Consider the following 18,094-nt stretch of genomic DNA (forward strand, 5'->3'; position numbering starts at 1 on the left):
TCAACTAATAATTTCAACACCTATAATATTAGTTTAACTCCTTAACATAGTAGTAGGTTCACAAAGAAAAGGTAGAAATAGCGCCCACTAGCCCTTTTGCCTCATCTTTGAAAAACAGCATTGTCACGAAGTTTTACTATGGAATTAGAAGCTTCATAATAATGGCTATTTTTCTAGATATAAAAAGCGACTATTTACCCGAAGGGTGGCCCAGTGTTTTGAGCTTTAGACTTCCATGTTGGAGGTCTCAAGTTCGAAACCCCTTGCCAGTGAAAGTAAGGAGTTTGCCTTCTGGGTCGAGCTCGTCGCATCAGACTTGCCTAGTGCGGGCTACCTTTCCTATGTAGTTTGCGAGCTATTACATAGAAGCGGACGTTTTATCTTGTGCGCATCCAAAGGATAGTGACCGTGAATTTTCCTTGTCATTAAAAAAAATAACTATTTATAATTTTTTTTTTTAAAAAAAAGCATCTCGGGTCAAACTTGAACAATCCAGGCCCAGAAAAAATTGAACATTTTCTTTGGGCCTTTGCTGCTCGAGTTAAAACGAAAATAGAACATAGCCATCAATATGAAAGAAAAAGACTCCCTTATCCAATAGTAGCTAGAACATCAGAAAGGATGATGAGCCTCTCCATTGCCACTCCTCCTTCAAGTGTTAACTTTGCTTCCAAGTTAAACCTCTCTAAATCCTCCTTCCATGGCGTTCGAATTGCTCAAGTCTGTCCGGTTCATGCTCGAAGCGCGCATTCTATAGCGACCACTCGCTCTTCTTCATTAATGGTGGTGAATATGGCGAAGAGAGATGACGAATTGAAGGAAATTCGAACCAAAACTACTGAGGAGCTTCAGGAAGAGATTGTTGACCTTAAAGGAGAGCTCTTCATGCTTCGTCTTCAAAGATCAGCTCGTAATGAGTTTAAGTCAAGCGAGTTTCTTCGGATGCGTAAAAGGGTACTGTTAACTGTCTCTCTTTCTGTTTTTTATCGTTTCTGAGAATTTCTTTGTTATTGTGTTTTTTACTCATTTCCACTGCCAAACAAATTGGCGCATACAAAATTGGTGTGGTTTTTGAGTTTTCAAATGATGTTAAATGATCGTACTAGTGGAATCTGTGGTCTGTCATCTCTTTACGCGCTTTGATGTCTCATTATTAGCATTAGTTAGTGTTTATCTTCATGATTGAGTGAAAGTCGGAGTAAATTTTGGACAATGGCATAAAACAGTGTCAAAATTATGGAATCACTTTGCACTGAACTCTGAAGAGAGAATCCTTAATGACTGGAGGAGTTGCATCTACCTGGTAGATTTATGCTTTACTATTTTTAAGTACTATATGGCATTGTAGTTCCAGAGAGAACACAGTTAATAGCTTGTCCCTAGCAGCAATTATTTTGAGGCTGTTGAGGGAATTTGCTCGCCTATGACGAGGATGAAGAATTTGTAGTAGTTTTTCATCTATGTTTTGTACTAATTTGAGAAACATTTGAGGTACTTCTTAAGATGTTTCAATAGCCTTTGATTTGTTATGTGGATATCCAAGGTGTGAACATGGTGGGTGTATGTTGTTCAATCATTCCTTAGTTCCAAACTCGACTAGGGACTAAGGAGAACAAGGTTTTGAGTCGCTGATTCCTATACTTCTTTCTTCTGCGAGTTTAATAAGTAATACAAGTGCTTCTGCTCAGTGCAGAAATGAGCATGTGCAAGTTTCCTATTATTAACTATATGAAGGTGAGCTTCAGTGAATGAACTCAATTTTTATGTGTGAGGTCATCCGAATCTTTGAATATAGTAGACTCAACCAAATTTCAGTATCAATAACTTGGAGCAGCTTAATAAGTCTGTTTGAAAATGGTTTTCTAATCTTCATGTTAATAGTCTTGTAAGTTTTTTCCTAATTTGAAGTTTATTTTGTGTCAATTATCCAATCCTTGTGTTTGCAAGGCTATCGTTCTCAGCATATCACTCCTGAGGTCCTAAGATGAATAGAAGTCAGTTCTCGTCATGATGAATAGAGGGAAATCATCTCCTTGGTCACAAAAGATTAGCATAAGTGCTGATTGAGAATAACTGTTTGTTTTTGTTACTTGTAAAGAGGGCATGTTTTTTGGGTTGAATTCTAACAGTTATGGTTGGTCTTTCCATCATTTTTCCTTGATTTCATTTTGATATTTTTCTGGTGTGCCTACATTCTTTCCGGTCTCCAATTTTCTCTCTCTCTCAGTCTCTCTCTCTCTCTTTTTTTGTGTGTTGTGGGGGGGGGGGGGGGGTTGCATTATTAGCTGAGTCTGAAATGAGTAATGATGGTCTTCAAGTTCTTGAATACATATGGTAGTACTGTAATCTTAATCTTTCACCTGTCACATGTTACCATGAGCAATTCCATGCTTGTGTTGCTTTACTTCCCTGAATTTTCAGCAATGTTCATTTTCCATTGCCTTGGATTTGGTAGTTACACTTACCTTTTCTCATGTCTAACTTCTTAATCTAATTTACTTTTGTTTCTGATGGTCTGGCTTTCGTAATATGTTAGATTGCTCGAATGCTTACTGTTAAACGGGAGCGTGAGATGGAAGAAGGAATTAACAAAAGGATATCCAGGAAGCTTGATCGGAAATGGAAGAAAAGCATTGTTCCTAGACCACCTCCTTCTTTGAAGAAGTTGCGAGAGGAAGAGGCAGCTGAAGAGGCTAAGGAATCTGCCTGATGTTAACACATTTTCATTGGTAAATGTCATATTTTCATCTCTCTTCTTTTCTCATTTGGTGCTCCTTTCAGGTCAAATAGTAGAAGGTGATTCTTTTTTTATTTTTGGTGGATGGCTGTTTGTTTTGAAGATGATTATTCTTGGCATGTAATTTTAATCCTCTATATGGTGCCATTTCCTTTCCAGTTAAAATTGTGTGAATTTGATAGAGTAGCTAATGTCGTGATTCTTTTCCTGAATTTTCAGTTACATGCTACCTGACAATATAGTCGAATTTTAGACGAACAGTGTAGTCAACCCTCAATTGAGTGAATTTCTTTTACCTCTCAATAGATTAGCAATATAGTCAAACCACAAGGCTGAATCAAAGAGAACTGTTGTTATTGTTGGTGAAATAGACTAATATTTTAAGTGATAGAGGTTGCTTTCTTTAAGAATTGAGGATACAGCCATCCAGTATATTCCAAAGAGGGTATTGGAATGTCAATTTTTTCTGAAAGACTGAGTCCTATATCTAAAACTAGGCTGCTGTATAATTTAAATGCGTATCAAAATAGAGCCATGCTTGAGGTTAGTTTTGATGGTGATGGAAATGCTTCTTTCAATTATCAGAAATAGCCTCTCTACCTCCCAAGGTACGGTAAGGTCTGCGTACACATTACTCTCCCAAGGCCCCACTTGTGGGATTACACTTGGTACATTGTTGTTGTTGTAATACGGGGATATACCCTGTTTCCCAAGCGCTATTGCTCCCAGATATTGATTTTGATTTGTAGTTCTGGACTTCGGGTGTAAGTTTCATTGTTGTCTGTTGTCGGTTAGTATGCAGATAATGTTTTTCATTATTTTTGGATTGTTGAATAAGATGCTTATGGGTTTTAATGATAGTCTCCATATCATTTTAGTAGTATAGCTACTTCCTGGAACGACACTCCAGGTGGGATGCAAACATATTAGTTACTAATGAACATCCTTTGCTCCCTCTCCTCTTCATTTGGTTCTCCAGTATTTAGCAAACGAATTGGCTGAATTTAATACCGTGTCAATGCATCTCTTTAATGCCGATATCCATATGCTAATCGCCGAATAGTGTGAAACCATTTAATATACTACAGAACGCTGTGATGTTTGTTGGCTTACTGACAACTGCTTCATGAAGATGCATGAATCTAATGATGTTTGTTCTTAATAAATTCAAATTTTCAACCACTGTAACTCCTAACGCCTTAGTTGGGCGTTGGGAGATGGTAGGTTTGGTCATCTCACCAAGAGAAGGCAGTGGATCTGTTGGATTTGCCCAAGTTTTTGAAAATCACAACTGGATTGTCAATATTGAACAAGAAACCTCGATAATCAAGTATTAAATCATAAGCATTTATCAAGATGTAATTTTTTTTTGATAGTATAGCATTGTGAGTTCATGGCTCATGATTATGACACAGGATATAGCATAATAATGGCATTTCTAAGCATCTAAAAGAAAATTAGGGTGGTAGCTTAACAAGATACTATTTTAACCTTAAGTTGTGCCTATTTTACATTAACTGATAATAAGATTGAAATGGAAAAGGTATGAAATGTTTTAGTTCTGCGACGAGTCACCAAAAATGCTTCTCAGAATTGAAGAGCCTTCATTTCCATCACTGTTGTTACCACCACCTACGAATCCCTGCATGATAGTTTGACCAACCTGCTGAGCTGCAACTTCCACAAGTCCTTGAAATGCAGCATTCATCATATCATTGTTTGTCCCAGGAGACTGTAAGTATTGATCAGGCCTCACCAGTCCTTGAATTAGAGGTGGTTGCAGGGACTGGTGCTGGGGGATTGAACCTGTACTTGTACTATAGAGTAATGGGTTTGGCCTTGCTTGGGCTGCACCCTGACTGGTCTGCGTGTACTGATTTGGCATTGCTTGTCCTGATAACATGGGAGCCTGTGGGAGCTGGATTCCCATTGCACCTGAATTTGCACTTTGCACCAACTGGTTAGGCCTCTTTTTTTCAACCATAGGAGGCTGCTGGAACTGGTTATGTGAACTTGTTGCCCCAGGGAATGAATGGTGGTGCTGGAGGATAGTTGACCCTTGAACTGCTGAATTTGGGTTAGGATTTGAACAATCCAAATGAACATCAAAATCGCAAGTGCCACATCTATAAAGCCACTGCTTAACTCCAATCTTCTGGCATACATCACAAGAGAAACCTTTGGCATCAGCATAAGGATTCTTGAAGGTGAGTTCCAGCTGGCATTGATGCAATTGATGTGTGATTTTGAGGGGTTTTGATGCACAGATCACATGGAGATCATATTCGCAGTCTCTGCAGTGGTAGCTGAATCCATCACCGCGGTGGTTGCAAGCATCACAATTGAAAAGGCCATGGGGGTATTTAGACCTCGGAAGGAGAGCCAGAGTGTGGTCTGGATGAGCAGGGTGATTTATCAGCTTTGGGAACTGAGTACAGCTCAAATGGAGGGTAAAATTGCAAGGCTTGCATGTGTACATTTGGGGTGATGATGGGAGTTTGCATCCTGAACAAGGTGTGGGATTATTCTGGAGTTGGATGCATAGCTCTAATTCATGTGGATGACTGAAATGCTTGAGTCTTGGAGTTGGATCACCATTCAACTTGAACCTCCCCATCAACCTTCCTCTGTTGTACTCTCCTCTTCTCCTCTCTTCTCTATTAGTACTAGTTGGTATTTTGTTTGTGATGCAAATTGTTATTAATGCAATTAGATAGAGGTGTTGAGGAGATGAATGAGAAGCAAAAGACAGAAAACAATTTGTTGACTTTTGGAAGTCAAATTCCTACATGGTTCTTTCACTGATTTGGATGTAGTAGTGATGCAAACTGCATTGAATGAAGTTGTTTGACTATTTCTTTAACCTGGTTTACTTAATTTCAGTGTGGCAAGGATGGTTGGATAGTCTTCAGTTTCTGGGTCAAGAAGAAAGATGATCATTGAATTTTTTACTAGTGAGTAGTGACATAAGACCCCTTGCGACATTCACATGACCAAAAATAAGCCTTCAGTTAGAGACACCCTACAGGCTACATATATAGATTTTCTGGCAATGAACCCCCTTTGCTCTTCTAGCTACATTTGAGGCTCTTGCGAATTGGGATATCTCTTGTTATAAAAGAAAAATGATTATTAAACCTCATTAAGTCAATCTTCTTTTGGAAAAAAATTCTGGACTCTAGCTTCAATTATTTGGATCTACATTTCTCTTGATCTCACCAGATAAAATTATATAATACTCCCTTTGTTTCATTTTAAATGTCATCATTTTTCCATTTGATTTTGATGTATTTTTATTTAATTTTTTTGAAACTCAAATTTTCAATCGAATTAATTTATTTTAATTAATTAATTTAATCAATGAATATGAATCGTTTTTAAGTTGGTGAATGTATATTTTAAAGCTAATAAGTCATGGGAGTAAAAAAAACAATATATTATTTTATAAATTAATTTTATGAAATAAGAAATAATTATTTTGAGTCTGAACGCAGAAACGAAGAACCAGCTTCATTAAAAGGTGGCACGAAGATTAAGATTGTCTTTTTCTATTTTTTCTGGGATAGGATTATTAGTCCCTTTATTATTTGTCCTGGCATGATTCTTGAGAAAATTTAATTAAAATTATATTTAAATTAAATTAATTTTACTAATAATATTTTAAGATTTGAAATTCAAATATTTATGTAATTACTTAATTTAGAAGTATGAAAAAGAAGTACTAATAAAATTTTATTGATTTAGAAAAAATAGATTAATAAATTGTTATTTTTTCTAAAAAGGAAATAATTTCTTATTGGCTCTAAGAATACTTATCTATTATATTAAAAATAATTTATCCTTGCCATTAATTATAATCATTTTTCAAAGAATAATATAATAATTTTTTTTTTTTATAATTTCTTAAGAAATATGGTAAGAATAGAGTACTTTTTTAAATATATACCTGATTATCGGTAAAGTTTTTACCAAATTGTTGTTTCCCATATATATTGATTTGTTTTAACATGTTCATATATTATTGGTTACTTTTAATAAAAATTCTGGTCCGATATTAAATTCAACTATTTTTGGCGTGGTGATTAAATTCTAGCCTACCTTCACGTAAATTACAAATTTCCCCATGAATGCTTATTTCATCCAGAGGACACTTTAGTAATTTCAGCCAGTAAGCCTTGATTAGATTTGAGAAGAGGCTTCTTCAAACTTGTCAATTAAGAAAGGGAATTCCGCTGTATGTGAAATCAAAACCACCAAAATTGTATAATAAGAAGAACTTCATCTTCAGAAGCAACAAAGATTCAGAAAAAATGGCGTTACAGTGGATGATACTGACGTATGTTGTAGCGGCAGAGGCTGCCATAGCAATTCTCCTGACATTGCCATCTCCAAAAGCAATCAAATCTCGTTTCGTTTCCCTAATTTCACTCACTCTTCAGCCCTCTTTATTCATCATCCCGTTCGCCGGTTTTCAGCTCCTTGGTACTAATTAATACGCTTTTTCTTTTATCTATCTATTGGAATTGGTGTGTAATTTTGTGTTTTGTTTTGATTAGATATATATTGGAAGAATGAGCATCGGTTGATGTGCACCGGTGAGATCTGCACTGCCGCTGAGAGAGACCGCTACGAGAAATCGGTAAATTTTCTCTATCGCCTTTTTTTTTTTTGACAGTGTTGTATATAATTAAACTGGACTTGGTGATTAATAGGTCTAGAAGATAGTAATTTAGCGCTGGTTAACAAGTTGATTGCATTTGTGTGTTTTTCTAATTTTGAGACTAGAAATTGAGGAATTTTATGTGATCCTTGCACTCTTATTTTTACTGAAGAAACCTCAGGGGATTACACCATGGAGTAATCTAGCTCTTCCATTTTTTAAAAAAATTAATGTGTGTTGCTTTTTTTAAAAAATATAATGTTATTAATGTGTGTTGCTTTACACTCCTTTCTATTTTCTTCAAGCCTTGTTCTTAAGTTTTCTTCTATAGAGTGGTCCACGGCTCCATGAAGCCAAGTTTGATCCAGGATTTGAAGTTGACGGGTTCTTATAACGATCTCTAGTTAACACATAATAATAATCGAATTCACGGTCTAATATTTGTAAATTTTTATAGATTTCTTAATACAAATACAGGTATTTACGTGAATTGATACCTTATAGGCTAGGTCCACCCCCGCCAAGTTTCACGGTTTCTAAAATTGGATAGAGACGTAGAATCATGCTGACATTTTCTTGATAACTATGTTTCCTGGACTATGATATGTAAGTCAGACAATGGTTTTTTTTGAGGTGTCTAATTTTCAAAGGACCTTAGATTTACTATAAAGAGGAGTATACAGATTGTTGGAGATTGATATAAAGATACGAGTAATAAAATAAAAGTTATACATGTTATTTGACTATGTGGTCATCATGTAAAGGGAGAATACCTTTTTAGGTTGGAGGATAGTTGCTGATTTGAACTTAAAGAAGAGAACAACAAGGGAGGGATTTATTATCTATATTGACTCGTCATAATTGCTCTTCTTCAAATTGGAATCGACTACTACTTCTTAGCGGTGCATGGTTGGTAGAAGTTGAAACATCCAAACTACTTCAACCAAATACAATGCATATCCCACTCTACTATACCAATATACGTCACGTCGACACTTCTACACTGAAGAGTCTGTATTAGTAAAAAGATTGGCAATATGATAAACTAAGATAAATAAGTAAAAATGGTTTTTTGGTAGCTCTCATTAATCTTTGTAATAAGTGGCACTAAATGGAAAGTAACTGAGGGGTGTCTTCTTCATGGTTTTCACATGAACTTATTAGGGATTTTACTAGTGCAAAACTATGGTGACGGTGACACAAAAACAGGAGCAACACGTGCATGATCAAGTAATGATTAAAATATGAGCCAATTGGGGAAGTAATTTTCATTGCTTTGAAATGTAGAAATTTCAGTAATCTGCTGACAAATTGAAGGAAATATGGGGAGAAACCATAATTTGTTTCTGTCCTTTTCCAATTAAGGGAAGTGGTGAAATTATTTCATCGATTTGATATCTATGTGTAAATGCATCTAGGTAGAATGAAACCTTTAACTCAAAGGTAACATTTTGCTTGAACGGATTTTTTTTTTCATTTTTCTTTTTTTGTTTTCTTTTTTCCCTTCCTACTTCTTAATAGGGGAGTTTGCACCAACAAGGAAATACTTTGTGCCTTTTTATAAATGTGCTGCTTACCATCACCTTTTTTTGCCAGTCATCTATTTTCTTATTGTTGAGAAGAGGCATACACAAACATTAACTAAATGGTTTGTCCAAGGATGAATTTACATGGTTGTTTTTTATTTAAATGTTTATGTACACATTGAGTTGGAAAAAAATATATACCAATTGTGAGCAAAAAGAAGTTTTGTGTTAATATACTGAGTTGGGTTGGGCATCATGGTGGGAAACAGATCATTTCATGACTGCTAATAGCGTGAAAGGCTTGCAAACTTATTGCTGTAACATCACCTCTTATTTCATCTATCTGCATCCATGGATCAAATGCATTAGATCTACTTCAGTGGATCTGAAACCAAAGATTGAGTTCAGTCTTAGCAATATAATCTACCTGAACCTTCAAAATATCAAGTTCAGATATATGAGAGACCATTCACTACTGTATTTTATTTTCAAACCTGCTTTGATATGCTTTACTTGAGCCGAGGGTCTTTCGGAAACAACCTCTCTACCGTCACAAGTAGGGGTAAGGTCTGCATGCACACCATGCTCCCCAGACCCACTTATGGGATTACACTAGCTATGTTGTTGTAGAAATACGAGAAACCACAACCTATTGACTGATATTTTAGGTTTTTCCTATTGCTCTCATACATTGGATCTGAGAGACATCATTCCAAGTATCCCCTTCACCAATAACTTGAACTTACTGACATCACATATGAAGCATGAGTTGCACTCGTCCCCCCTCATCTTCTTTCCTATTTATGCAAAACGATACAGCAGCTCAGTGACAACAAAATGCATCTACCATTATGTTCTGGCTGTATAACTTCTGCAGTTTCCCTAATTATATGCAGATCTACAAGGCTCAAAGAAATGCTATTCTGTGTGTAGCAGCATGCCTTCTCTACTGGTACATATGCTTAATCCCTTAGGGCCTTATATCTTGATGCAAAGCAATCTATTTTTCAGTTCATTACAAAGTGTTTATATGTGTGTGTAGGTGTATCTATCGTGTCTGCAAGTATTACAAGGAAATTCAGAGCGTTGAGGAGGTGGAAAAGAGACTCAAAGATGAGTAGGTTTTTTAGGCTGCAGCTCTTCCACTAGTATTTGAGATCTAGTTGTAGCATAGCTCAAACAGTTCCCTTAGTACTTTGTAATTTTATATGAATCTTGGGTTTCACTTTGCTACACCGCCATCTAATGGCATGCTTTTGTTAGATTTTTGTGTGTGGTTCTTTTTTATTCTAAAAAACATAAATGTAAGTGGTCGTTACCACAGTCACCTACATACATTCTATACTATCTACTTTCTTCTTCTCAGGTTTCTTGTATAATTACATTCAGTAATGCCACGATTGGGACTAGAACAACTGTACAAGGTTAGCAAGAAAACTGATCGACTTAACACTAAGCTATATAGATAGAACTGCTAGGTATAAGATACTTTATACTAGTATATTTACAGTGAAATAAATATTTATAGTTTATAAATAATTAGTATAAATTTTGTCTCCTTTTTCAGTTAGTGCAATTACATGTGGGAAAAAATGGCAGAAATCAATATTAGAGCGATAGTTCTTCATCCAAACAAAAAAAAAGAATATTAGAGCGATAGTTCTTGCTGATGTATTCAGCATTTTTTGGTTATTGAAGAGAGAAAAGGTTGGCTCTTCTTTCTTTCTTTTTTTCGACACAGGAGTTTGGTGTAGATTGCAGCATATATTGACATTTTGGCTACAGCATTAAACTCGGGATTACAATTAACTAATGTGATCCCACACTGGCCACTGCTATATCATTATAATATGTTTTATATTTGTAATATTCACAAATCACTGTTATTCTTGTAAATAGATCTTAGTAATTGATACACTGTAAAATGGGCAAATGTTGCTGTATACAAACCAACACAAAGGGAAAACCACTCTTCATTTTATAACTCAAATAGCTGAGACATTTACAAGAAAAGAAAGTCCAAAACCTTCTCTACATTTTTACAAGCTATGAGAAACTAAGGATCAACACATCATCCATTTCAATTCATTGAATCTGCTAAATCTATTCAAATGAAATCAATGATTGTCTCAATCGTTAAAAGAAATGCTATACTCCCTCCTTCCGGTAAGTCGAAGTTCAGAATGATGTTGTGGAGCCACTAGAAAAGCACAAGGCTGCATATTTTTATGACAAAACCAAGTGGCAAATTGACATCTCATTCTTCTCCTGCAACACGGGGAACCAAGATCATTTTTGCTGCACTCATGAAGTAAAATCGGTTTCTGTACTGGAGTAAGAATCATCATCGGCCGTGCAATACATCCTTTTCTTCTCTTCCTCCCACATTAGAACTTCCCGTATATACCTAAATGTTTCATCGACAGATGTACGTTCAAGTGCCCTGGTCGGCCAGACAAAAAGTTTTTTGCCTGTGATTGAAGCATAGAGCTGTTTGAACATAACAGCAACATAATAATATGCTTGATTTGCCAGGGCTTGATTATTTTGTCGATGTCTGAAAGGTCTGAAGTCATGAAACCAATCACACACTGTCAAAGGAACTTGGTTGATTTTATCCTCAAAGCTATCATATTTATTTAGGAGAAGCACGAAGGAAGCATCCTCGAAACTACTATGTCTAACTAAACTCTCAAATACATCTCTGCTTGCCAACATTTTATTTTCTGAGGTGCCATCACCTCGGGTCCACTCCAGGTCATAGTCGCTCAAAGCCACACAAAAGACTACAACTTTGACATCTTCAAACATTTCAAGCCATTTGCCACTATCATGGACTCCCTTGGAGCTGATACGGATCAATTGATACCTAGAGGAAGACGAACAGAAGAAACAAATGGTTATTCAGGGGCGATGAGTACAAGTTGAATTTTATCAAACCGTATTAGCCATTCAAAAAGAGTTACTTGGTCCAAGAAGGCTGGCCTTCTAAGTCCTCGCCGTAGATCTCAGACATGGGGCTGTGATCATCAAATGAGAATTCAAGAGAAGCAAGTCCATTGCTAGGAGTCACCCCTTCAGCATATAAAATGTCTTTTTCTGAAGGTTCATACTCATTACTAGATATCTCGAGGGCCTGGCAAAAGTAAGATGACATATTGACTAGCAGAGACAAAGCTAAAATTCAAGAAAAGCATTATCAATGATGAATATAAAAAGTTAGCAACATCTAGCAAGCAATTACAGAAACAAAAAGAAATTTACAATGAGAGCATTGTAAGCACGTTAGATTGGAAGAAAACCTCTAAAGAAATGTACTTCAACAATTATTTCAAACCTTAGTAGCCTTTATAGATATGTAATACGTTCTTTGATGATGACTCGAAGTTGCTTAGCCCATTATCACTGTGATTCAGTGTTTATGCTTAAAACAAAGTAAGCAACATCTTTTGACTTAAACAATGGGTAGTAAAAACCATGAAATTGACACGACGAGTTTACTGAAAGTGTTTTTGCTGGCAACATTGACTCTATCAAGTCAGGAAATATTAACCTCATTATTAAATGGTGACATCTCGACCTTCTTGTGAAGGGTCAGTTTTAACTTTTTTTGACATGATAAAAATAGTGAAAGCTATAATAAATGTCAATTTTGTTTGGTAAGTAAATAATAAATTAAAAATATTAGGTAAACTCCTGATGCTATTAACAGTCGAAAACCATGCATTATAAGCTTCCATTCGTCAAAATAAAATCAAGTAATAAAAGCATCAACCCAAGCATTGTGTATCACATATTGATTTCTTTGATTTATGCTTCGTAACTTGATTTAGCACGAACTACTTCTATTTGATTACTCAGCAATTCAGAGCTACATGTACTATACCGGGCCACTTACAAATGTATTCACTCTTCGATTACCTTCATCATACCAAATGATTCATTTACATCATATATTTGAACGTGTATTTCTTTACAATTTTACATATATTTAAGACCTTACTCCATGTCCATGTCAAGTATCGTGTCCTAATTTGCCACCCCCAAACCAAATGTTATTCAGTAGTTGCAGATACCATTTTACAGAAACACAAAGTTAAATCATAGTATAAACAAGGTATACCTGATCCAGGAAATAGTTAGCAGTATCAGGAAGAAAATGCAGTTCACCCCTTCTCCTGTATGTTTCCTGAATGGCAGGGTCTCTCCAGATCTCATCTACAACTGGTGCATATTCACGTGTAGCAGCAGGAAAGAAAGCATCCAAATCTCCCATAGCGATGATTTCCAGTAACCAATCAGAAAAATGTTTTACTCTTTGATTGATTGAGTAGATGCAGCGCCTGCTCCGATCAGTTCCTGTTTCACCTGAATTAACTTTACAGTATCACCGCTTTTCTTCAATTATTTTAAAAAACACTTCGATGAAGATTTATAGCATCATTCAAGTAAATACAGATTAACATCGTAGAAACAGCTTCACCACTGCTGCCTGCTCTCTCCTTCTTTGGCACTTCCCAGCCCTTCCCACCATAACTGGACATCGATTAAAGTCTCGTATACCTTATTGCCCGACAACAGTAAAACATTAAGATATTGCTCACATGAAATACATAGTCATCAACGAGAGGACATCGTTGTGCTTATAAACAACTCAATCAACTCGGACAGATATGTAAATACACATATGTGAGTATTCTATACATATGTATATATAGACAGAGGGGGCCAGTGAAACTGTGTATAATCTATAGTAATGTTTCACCAAAACATTAAACCTAAGTTGAAAAAGGAGTAGTATAATTCATTTAATGCTTTGCTTAAGGAATATGCTACTTAACTAGACCTTTGAAGATTGTGAAAAACCACCACCTGGGATCCATTGGTCAACCCATGACAAGCCAACTGTGACATTAAATAAGGGCCTCATTCCCATCCTTTAAGAACATAACAAGGATGAAAATATACAGAACCAGACCTCAAACCTAGTCTTCCCCACGTGTATATACACAGTCAAATCAGAAAAAAAAACATATTTTTTCTCAGTATAAGCATACACCTGTAGTTGCAGGAAAAAAATATATCTGCATGTGCCCTTCTTCTACTTGTCATTTCTAACAAAATGCATTTACTAATTTGCTTCCTTATTCATCAAAAGTAGCTACGTCTTGCAGGCCTTTATTTTTGTCGATTCAAAAAATAAACCAGGATTACAAGAATCCAGCAGGGGGGGTTCAACTCAAGTTGGGTGAGGTTCAGCAATCAAGGAGAGTCTAGATACCTGGTGAAAGATTTTCTCTCTCCAAATCAGAAGCTCCCTTATCCATCAACGCCTCCTCCTCAAAGTGCTCTCGCCCCTCGAGCAAGACACTAAGGTATCTATAGATGTTTCTTTGAATGGTAAGCTTGATGTTCTGTACCTCATCAACTGTGAATTTGCTTTTAGACATAAACTTCACCTGTTATATTGAAAGAAGTGGAGGATACAGTTGATTAAGAAATCACCATGGAAAAAAATACAAGGTTTTGTAACAGTAGCAAATAGGCAATTTCCAGGTTCGAACATGTCAGTTATGCAGGAAATTATAGAAGCAACTTAATATAAACCATTAAATTGGTCTGTGTTCCACAAGAGTGAAAATGTCCAAAGTTAGTACTCCAGATGATCCACCAAGATATGAACCGTTAAGAAGAGAACTCAAAAAAAAAATCAATTAGAGTGCAATTTACCAAGTAAGAAGTAAGGCGATTTTAGTTTGAATTTCGGATTGAAAGCAAAAAAGTCAGTTTCAGTGTGTAATATTCAACAAATTTTTAGTCTCAAAAACTTTATGACAGGAATGAAGATAAATGCAATTACCAACTTGTAACTTGTAATATAATCAAAAGTACTAATTTTCCTTCAAAAAGAAGGAACAAGAATAATGAATCCTCTGTTAAAGAGCATCATCCAAACTACAAGCTTCTTATTATGAAGGAATTTCCTACCAACTTATGTTAATAATCAAAGACATATAATTTATGTATGCAGACCTGCTTAAAAATGGTGCTTGTCCCGGATCCTTCCAACCCAAACAACAAAAGTTTCTGTACTCTACCATGCTCCAAATACTCAGGTATAGACCCACCTGAAAAGGCAGTTGCATCTTCTTTTGGCCCGTGAATATTTGCAGGTGGAACAGGCAATGAAAACAATGAACAAATGAAACGAGTAGATGCCTGCCTAACGAAAAGTATAGCCATAATTAATTAAAATGTAAACATAATATATTCTAAAAGATCATAATTGCACTCAATTGGAGAATTTTGCTTAGAATGATTACGAGAGAACCTTTCCCCATATGTTTCCTCTAATGTTATTTTGACCTTCTTCTTCGTAGGATCCATCCTCGTATACCCAAAAGTGAGTACCTCGTTGACACTGAACCTTGGCTAACTGGAAAAAGAGGAAAGATTTCAGCATAGGTAGATAGGTTTTCCATTCTTATAAGACATCATCATCTCTATAAATTTTATCTCAATTGATTTAGAGAATGCAATGTGAACCCAGTAATCCAGTATTGAACATCTTGAAACCTCTAATTCAGGGGCGCTGTATAGGAAAATATTTGCTTGAGAAAAATTAATTAGTACTATCATTACTCAAGTGGCAGGGCTAGGCTAAAATGGGTTCAAACTCTTCCAGCCTCCTCCCTTTCTGCGACAACTAAAAAGATGCTACTTCAACTGCATCACTTAAAGTTACAGGCTTGCAGCTTTCGTGTTTCACGTCAGTCCGTTACATGACACAGTCTTAAACCTTCCTTCAACAACAACACTCTACAAGAAAGTACATAACTCTTCTGAGCAATACACCAATAGAATCTTACATGCGTCAGAATGATCAAAATTGGTGACCAGCAAAGTTTGATTCTAATAATCATATGCCAAGCTTCACGCCTAAAAAAAATACTCAAGTGATAACTTAAATAAATTTAGAAACTTCTACAAACTATAGGAACAACAATAAGATCTGACGAACACTCAATTTCAGAATCTCTTCTTTTTATATAAGAAAATGCTGTCAAACTGGAATAATTTCAGAATCTCTAATCAACAAGGAAAATAAACTAAAGCTAAAAACATGAAATCCATGATAGAATGATCCAATGGGCAATGGACTAACTTCAGAGAGTATTTCTTAATATATACTTAAATAGCACTGAATATCTAATCACATGCGCAAATGGAGTGAACACACATCAGAAAATTCTGAATAATCCAATATTCCAATTTACTTTACCTTCAGAACCCTGAACTCAACCTTTGTGATCTCCCTGCCATTGATGAACACTTTTGTGTTTCCTTTACTAGCATCAATCTGAAGCTTACCACCCACATTCAGTTTTGAACTTATTATCCTATCTGGCTTCTCTCCCTCCTACAATAAGAAAACATGTAGAATGAAATACCAACAGATTCCACAAATTCAAAAGGACAATAAAAACTGCTCAGTGCTCACCTTTCCCCAAAGCCCTGAATCCTTGTCATACCAATACTTTCCAGGTCTCAAATTCTGTGGTGGCATTGCACAGCCGAGCAACTCTACCAATTCTTCCTCGCGCAATGGCCTTCCATTGACCCAAACCTGCTCAGGTTGAATTTGGTTCGCCAAGCACTCACTCTCAGCCTTCATTATCTGCTTGACTTCCAATGGACTGCAGACTTTCGCCAGCAAACGCGAACACTTACCCAATTTCTCTCTGTTAGCCTCATCTATAGTCTCTCCTATGCATCCCACACATTTCCTACCCTCTGGCATTGAACCCATAGCCTTTAGCAAACAGTTCCTACAGTACCTAGCCCCACACACAATGCAAAACTCTCTCTCCCTTAACCTACTCTTCTTCCCACACCTACTACAGACCCGAACCCTAACCTTAGCCCCTAGAGTATCACTTTTCCCATCTTTCTCCTCTACTGGCAATGATTTACCATCAACATAATCAGACGGTGGTGAATTATACTCATTTCTAGCAACAGCATTATATTGATCATCATCATGTTCATAATCATTCTCAACATTTTCATCAATATCAGAAGTCAGAACATTACCACTATTGTTCAAGTCCGAAAGAGACTGATCCGTCTGGATTTTACTTTCGAATTCCGAGCTGGAATTGTTGCGTAGCCTTGAAGCCGAACTCGAACTTCCACTTCCGCTTCCACTACTGTTTTTTGTCATGCGCAGAGCAAACTTGGAATGAACAGACGGTACCTTACGGTATTTGGGAGGTTTTGGGAGGGTAGTTTTGGAAGAGAGTGGATCAACTACAGGAACAGGAAAATCTAAGGGAGGACCTTTATACTCAACGGCGATGGAGTAGTCTAGTTGTTCATCGTCTGGCAACGGAGCTCCTGCCGGCAACATTCTCCGCAGAAGATCTTGCCAGGCGTCGGAATCGGAGTCAGCGTATGGCTCAGTCATTTGGGAATTTCAGTAGGTAGAAGAAGGAATTTGAAGAGTATGAAATGGCGACATATTTGGTTTGGCAAAATTGGTTAGGTTTGATTTAGGGTGCACGTAACTGAAAATGAACAATTAAGAGGGAGAAAAGGGATGAACTGGGAAAGGAAGAAACAAAGGACGGTGGCCAGGTGGACGTTTGTTTTGAAAATTAAAAGCAATATTAAAGTTAGTAAAAGCCTCTCTGTAAAAACAGTAAAGACTCTTCTAATTAACACACCCTCTTTTTATAGTTTGCCAACTGAACACCGACTAATCTAAATTAGTTTTAAAAAGTTTCACTCTTAATAAAAATATTGTATATACTGTCTTTGATTATGAATGTGACATGTCGTAGACTGGGTTGCTTATGCGTCCACATACTTTCCTTTCTTTTACAAACCCAATTTGATATTTTCAACTCTTTATAGAGAAGGGAACTACAAAAAGTTTGTTCTACTTGTAAGGCCCTCGTCTGTATTCAAAATTTCAGAGGTGTCCAAACTTTGAAGAGCAAATATTTAAGAAAAAAAAATGATAATATAATAAGATATTAAAAAACTAAGCAAAATATAAAAATATTCTTAATAAAATTAACAAGACATATATGTTAGCTATGGTATATTTATGTTAAAATGCTCGCCAAGAGCTAAACCTGGACACCGTATGGCTCCAAAATATTCCAA

The 18,094-nt window shown here is 36.2% G+C and overlaps 4 protein-coding genes across 5 annotated transcripts; 2 read left to right on the forward strand and 2 right to left on the reverse strand.

The window, feature by feature from the left end:
- Positions 1–553: 553 nt before the first annotated feature.
- LOC101244648 (large ribosomal subunit protein uL29c-like) lies at positions 554–2,902 on the forward strand. The gene is made up of 2 exons (XM_004235308.5): positions 554–954; positions 2,537–2,902. The coding sequence occupies exons 1-2, from the start codon at positions 622–624 to the stop codon at positions 2,708–2,710; spliced, it is 507 nt and encodes a 168-aa protein (XP_004235356.1). The 5' UTR covers positions 554–621; the 3' UTR covers positions 2,711–2,902.
- A 1,182-nt stretch (positions 2,903–4,084) lies between these two features.
- LOC101264193 (uncharacterized) lies at positions 4,085–6,411 on the reverse strand. Its single transcript, XM_010320027.3, has one exon. It carries the CDS (start codon positions 5,352–5,354, stop codon positions 4,293–4,295), a length of 1,062 nt encoding a protein of 353 aa, XP_010318329.1. The 5' UTR covers positions 5,355–6,411; the 3' UTR covers positions 4,085–4,292.
- Positions 6,412–6,782: 371 nt separating this feature from the next.
- Positions 6,783–10,288, forward strand: LOC101267974 (uncharacterized). Its single transcript, XM_004235301.4, has 4 exons — positions 6,783–7,219; positions 7,294–7,376; positions 9,820–9,875; positions 9,966–10,288. Exons 1-4 carry the CDS (start codon positions 7,048–7,050, stop codon positions 10,042–10,044), a joined length of 390 nt encoding a protein of 129 aa, XP_004235349.1. The 5' UTR covers positions 6,783–7,047; the 3' UTR covers positions 10,045–10,288.
- Positions 10,289–10,880: 592 nt separating this feature from the next.
- LOC101264500 (extra-large guanine nucleotide-binding protein 3-like) lies at positions 10,881–17,798 on the reverse strand. Of its 2 annotated transcripts, none has more exons than XM_019212995.3 (8): positions 16,425–17,798; positions 16,206–16,343; positions 15,255–15,359; positions 14,957–15,142; positions 14,205–14,382; positions 13,047–13,291; positions 11,890–12,059; positions 10,881–11,792 (listed from the first exon to the last, which is right to left on the reverse strand). In XM_019212995.3, exons 1-8 carry the CDS (start codon positions 17,388–17,390, stop codon positions 11,228–11,230), a joined length of 2,553 nt encoding a protein of 850 aa, XP_019068540.1. In that variant the 5' UTR covers positions 17,391–17,798; the 3' UTR covers positions 10,881–11,227. The 2 variants fall into 2 exon arrangements, with proteins under 2 accessions (XP_019068540.1, XP_069151642.1); XM_069295541.1 differs by having other exon boundaries at positions 13,047–13,282; positions 16,425–17,626.
- Positions 17,799–18,094: the final 296 nt, after the last annotated feature.

Source organism: Solanum lycopersicum, chromosome 3 (genome assembly GCF_036512215.1).
Source record: "Solanum lycopersicum chromosome 3, SLM_r2.1".
Classification (NCBI taxonomy): Eukaryota; Viridiplantae; Streptophyta; class Magnoliopsida; order Solanales; family Solanaceae; genus Solanum; species Solanum lycopersicum.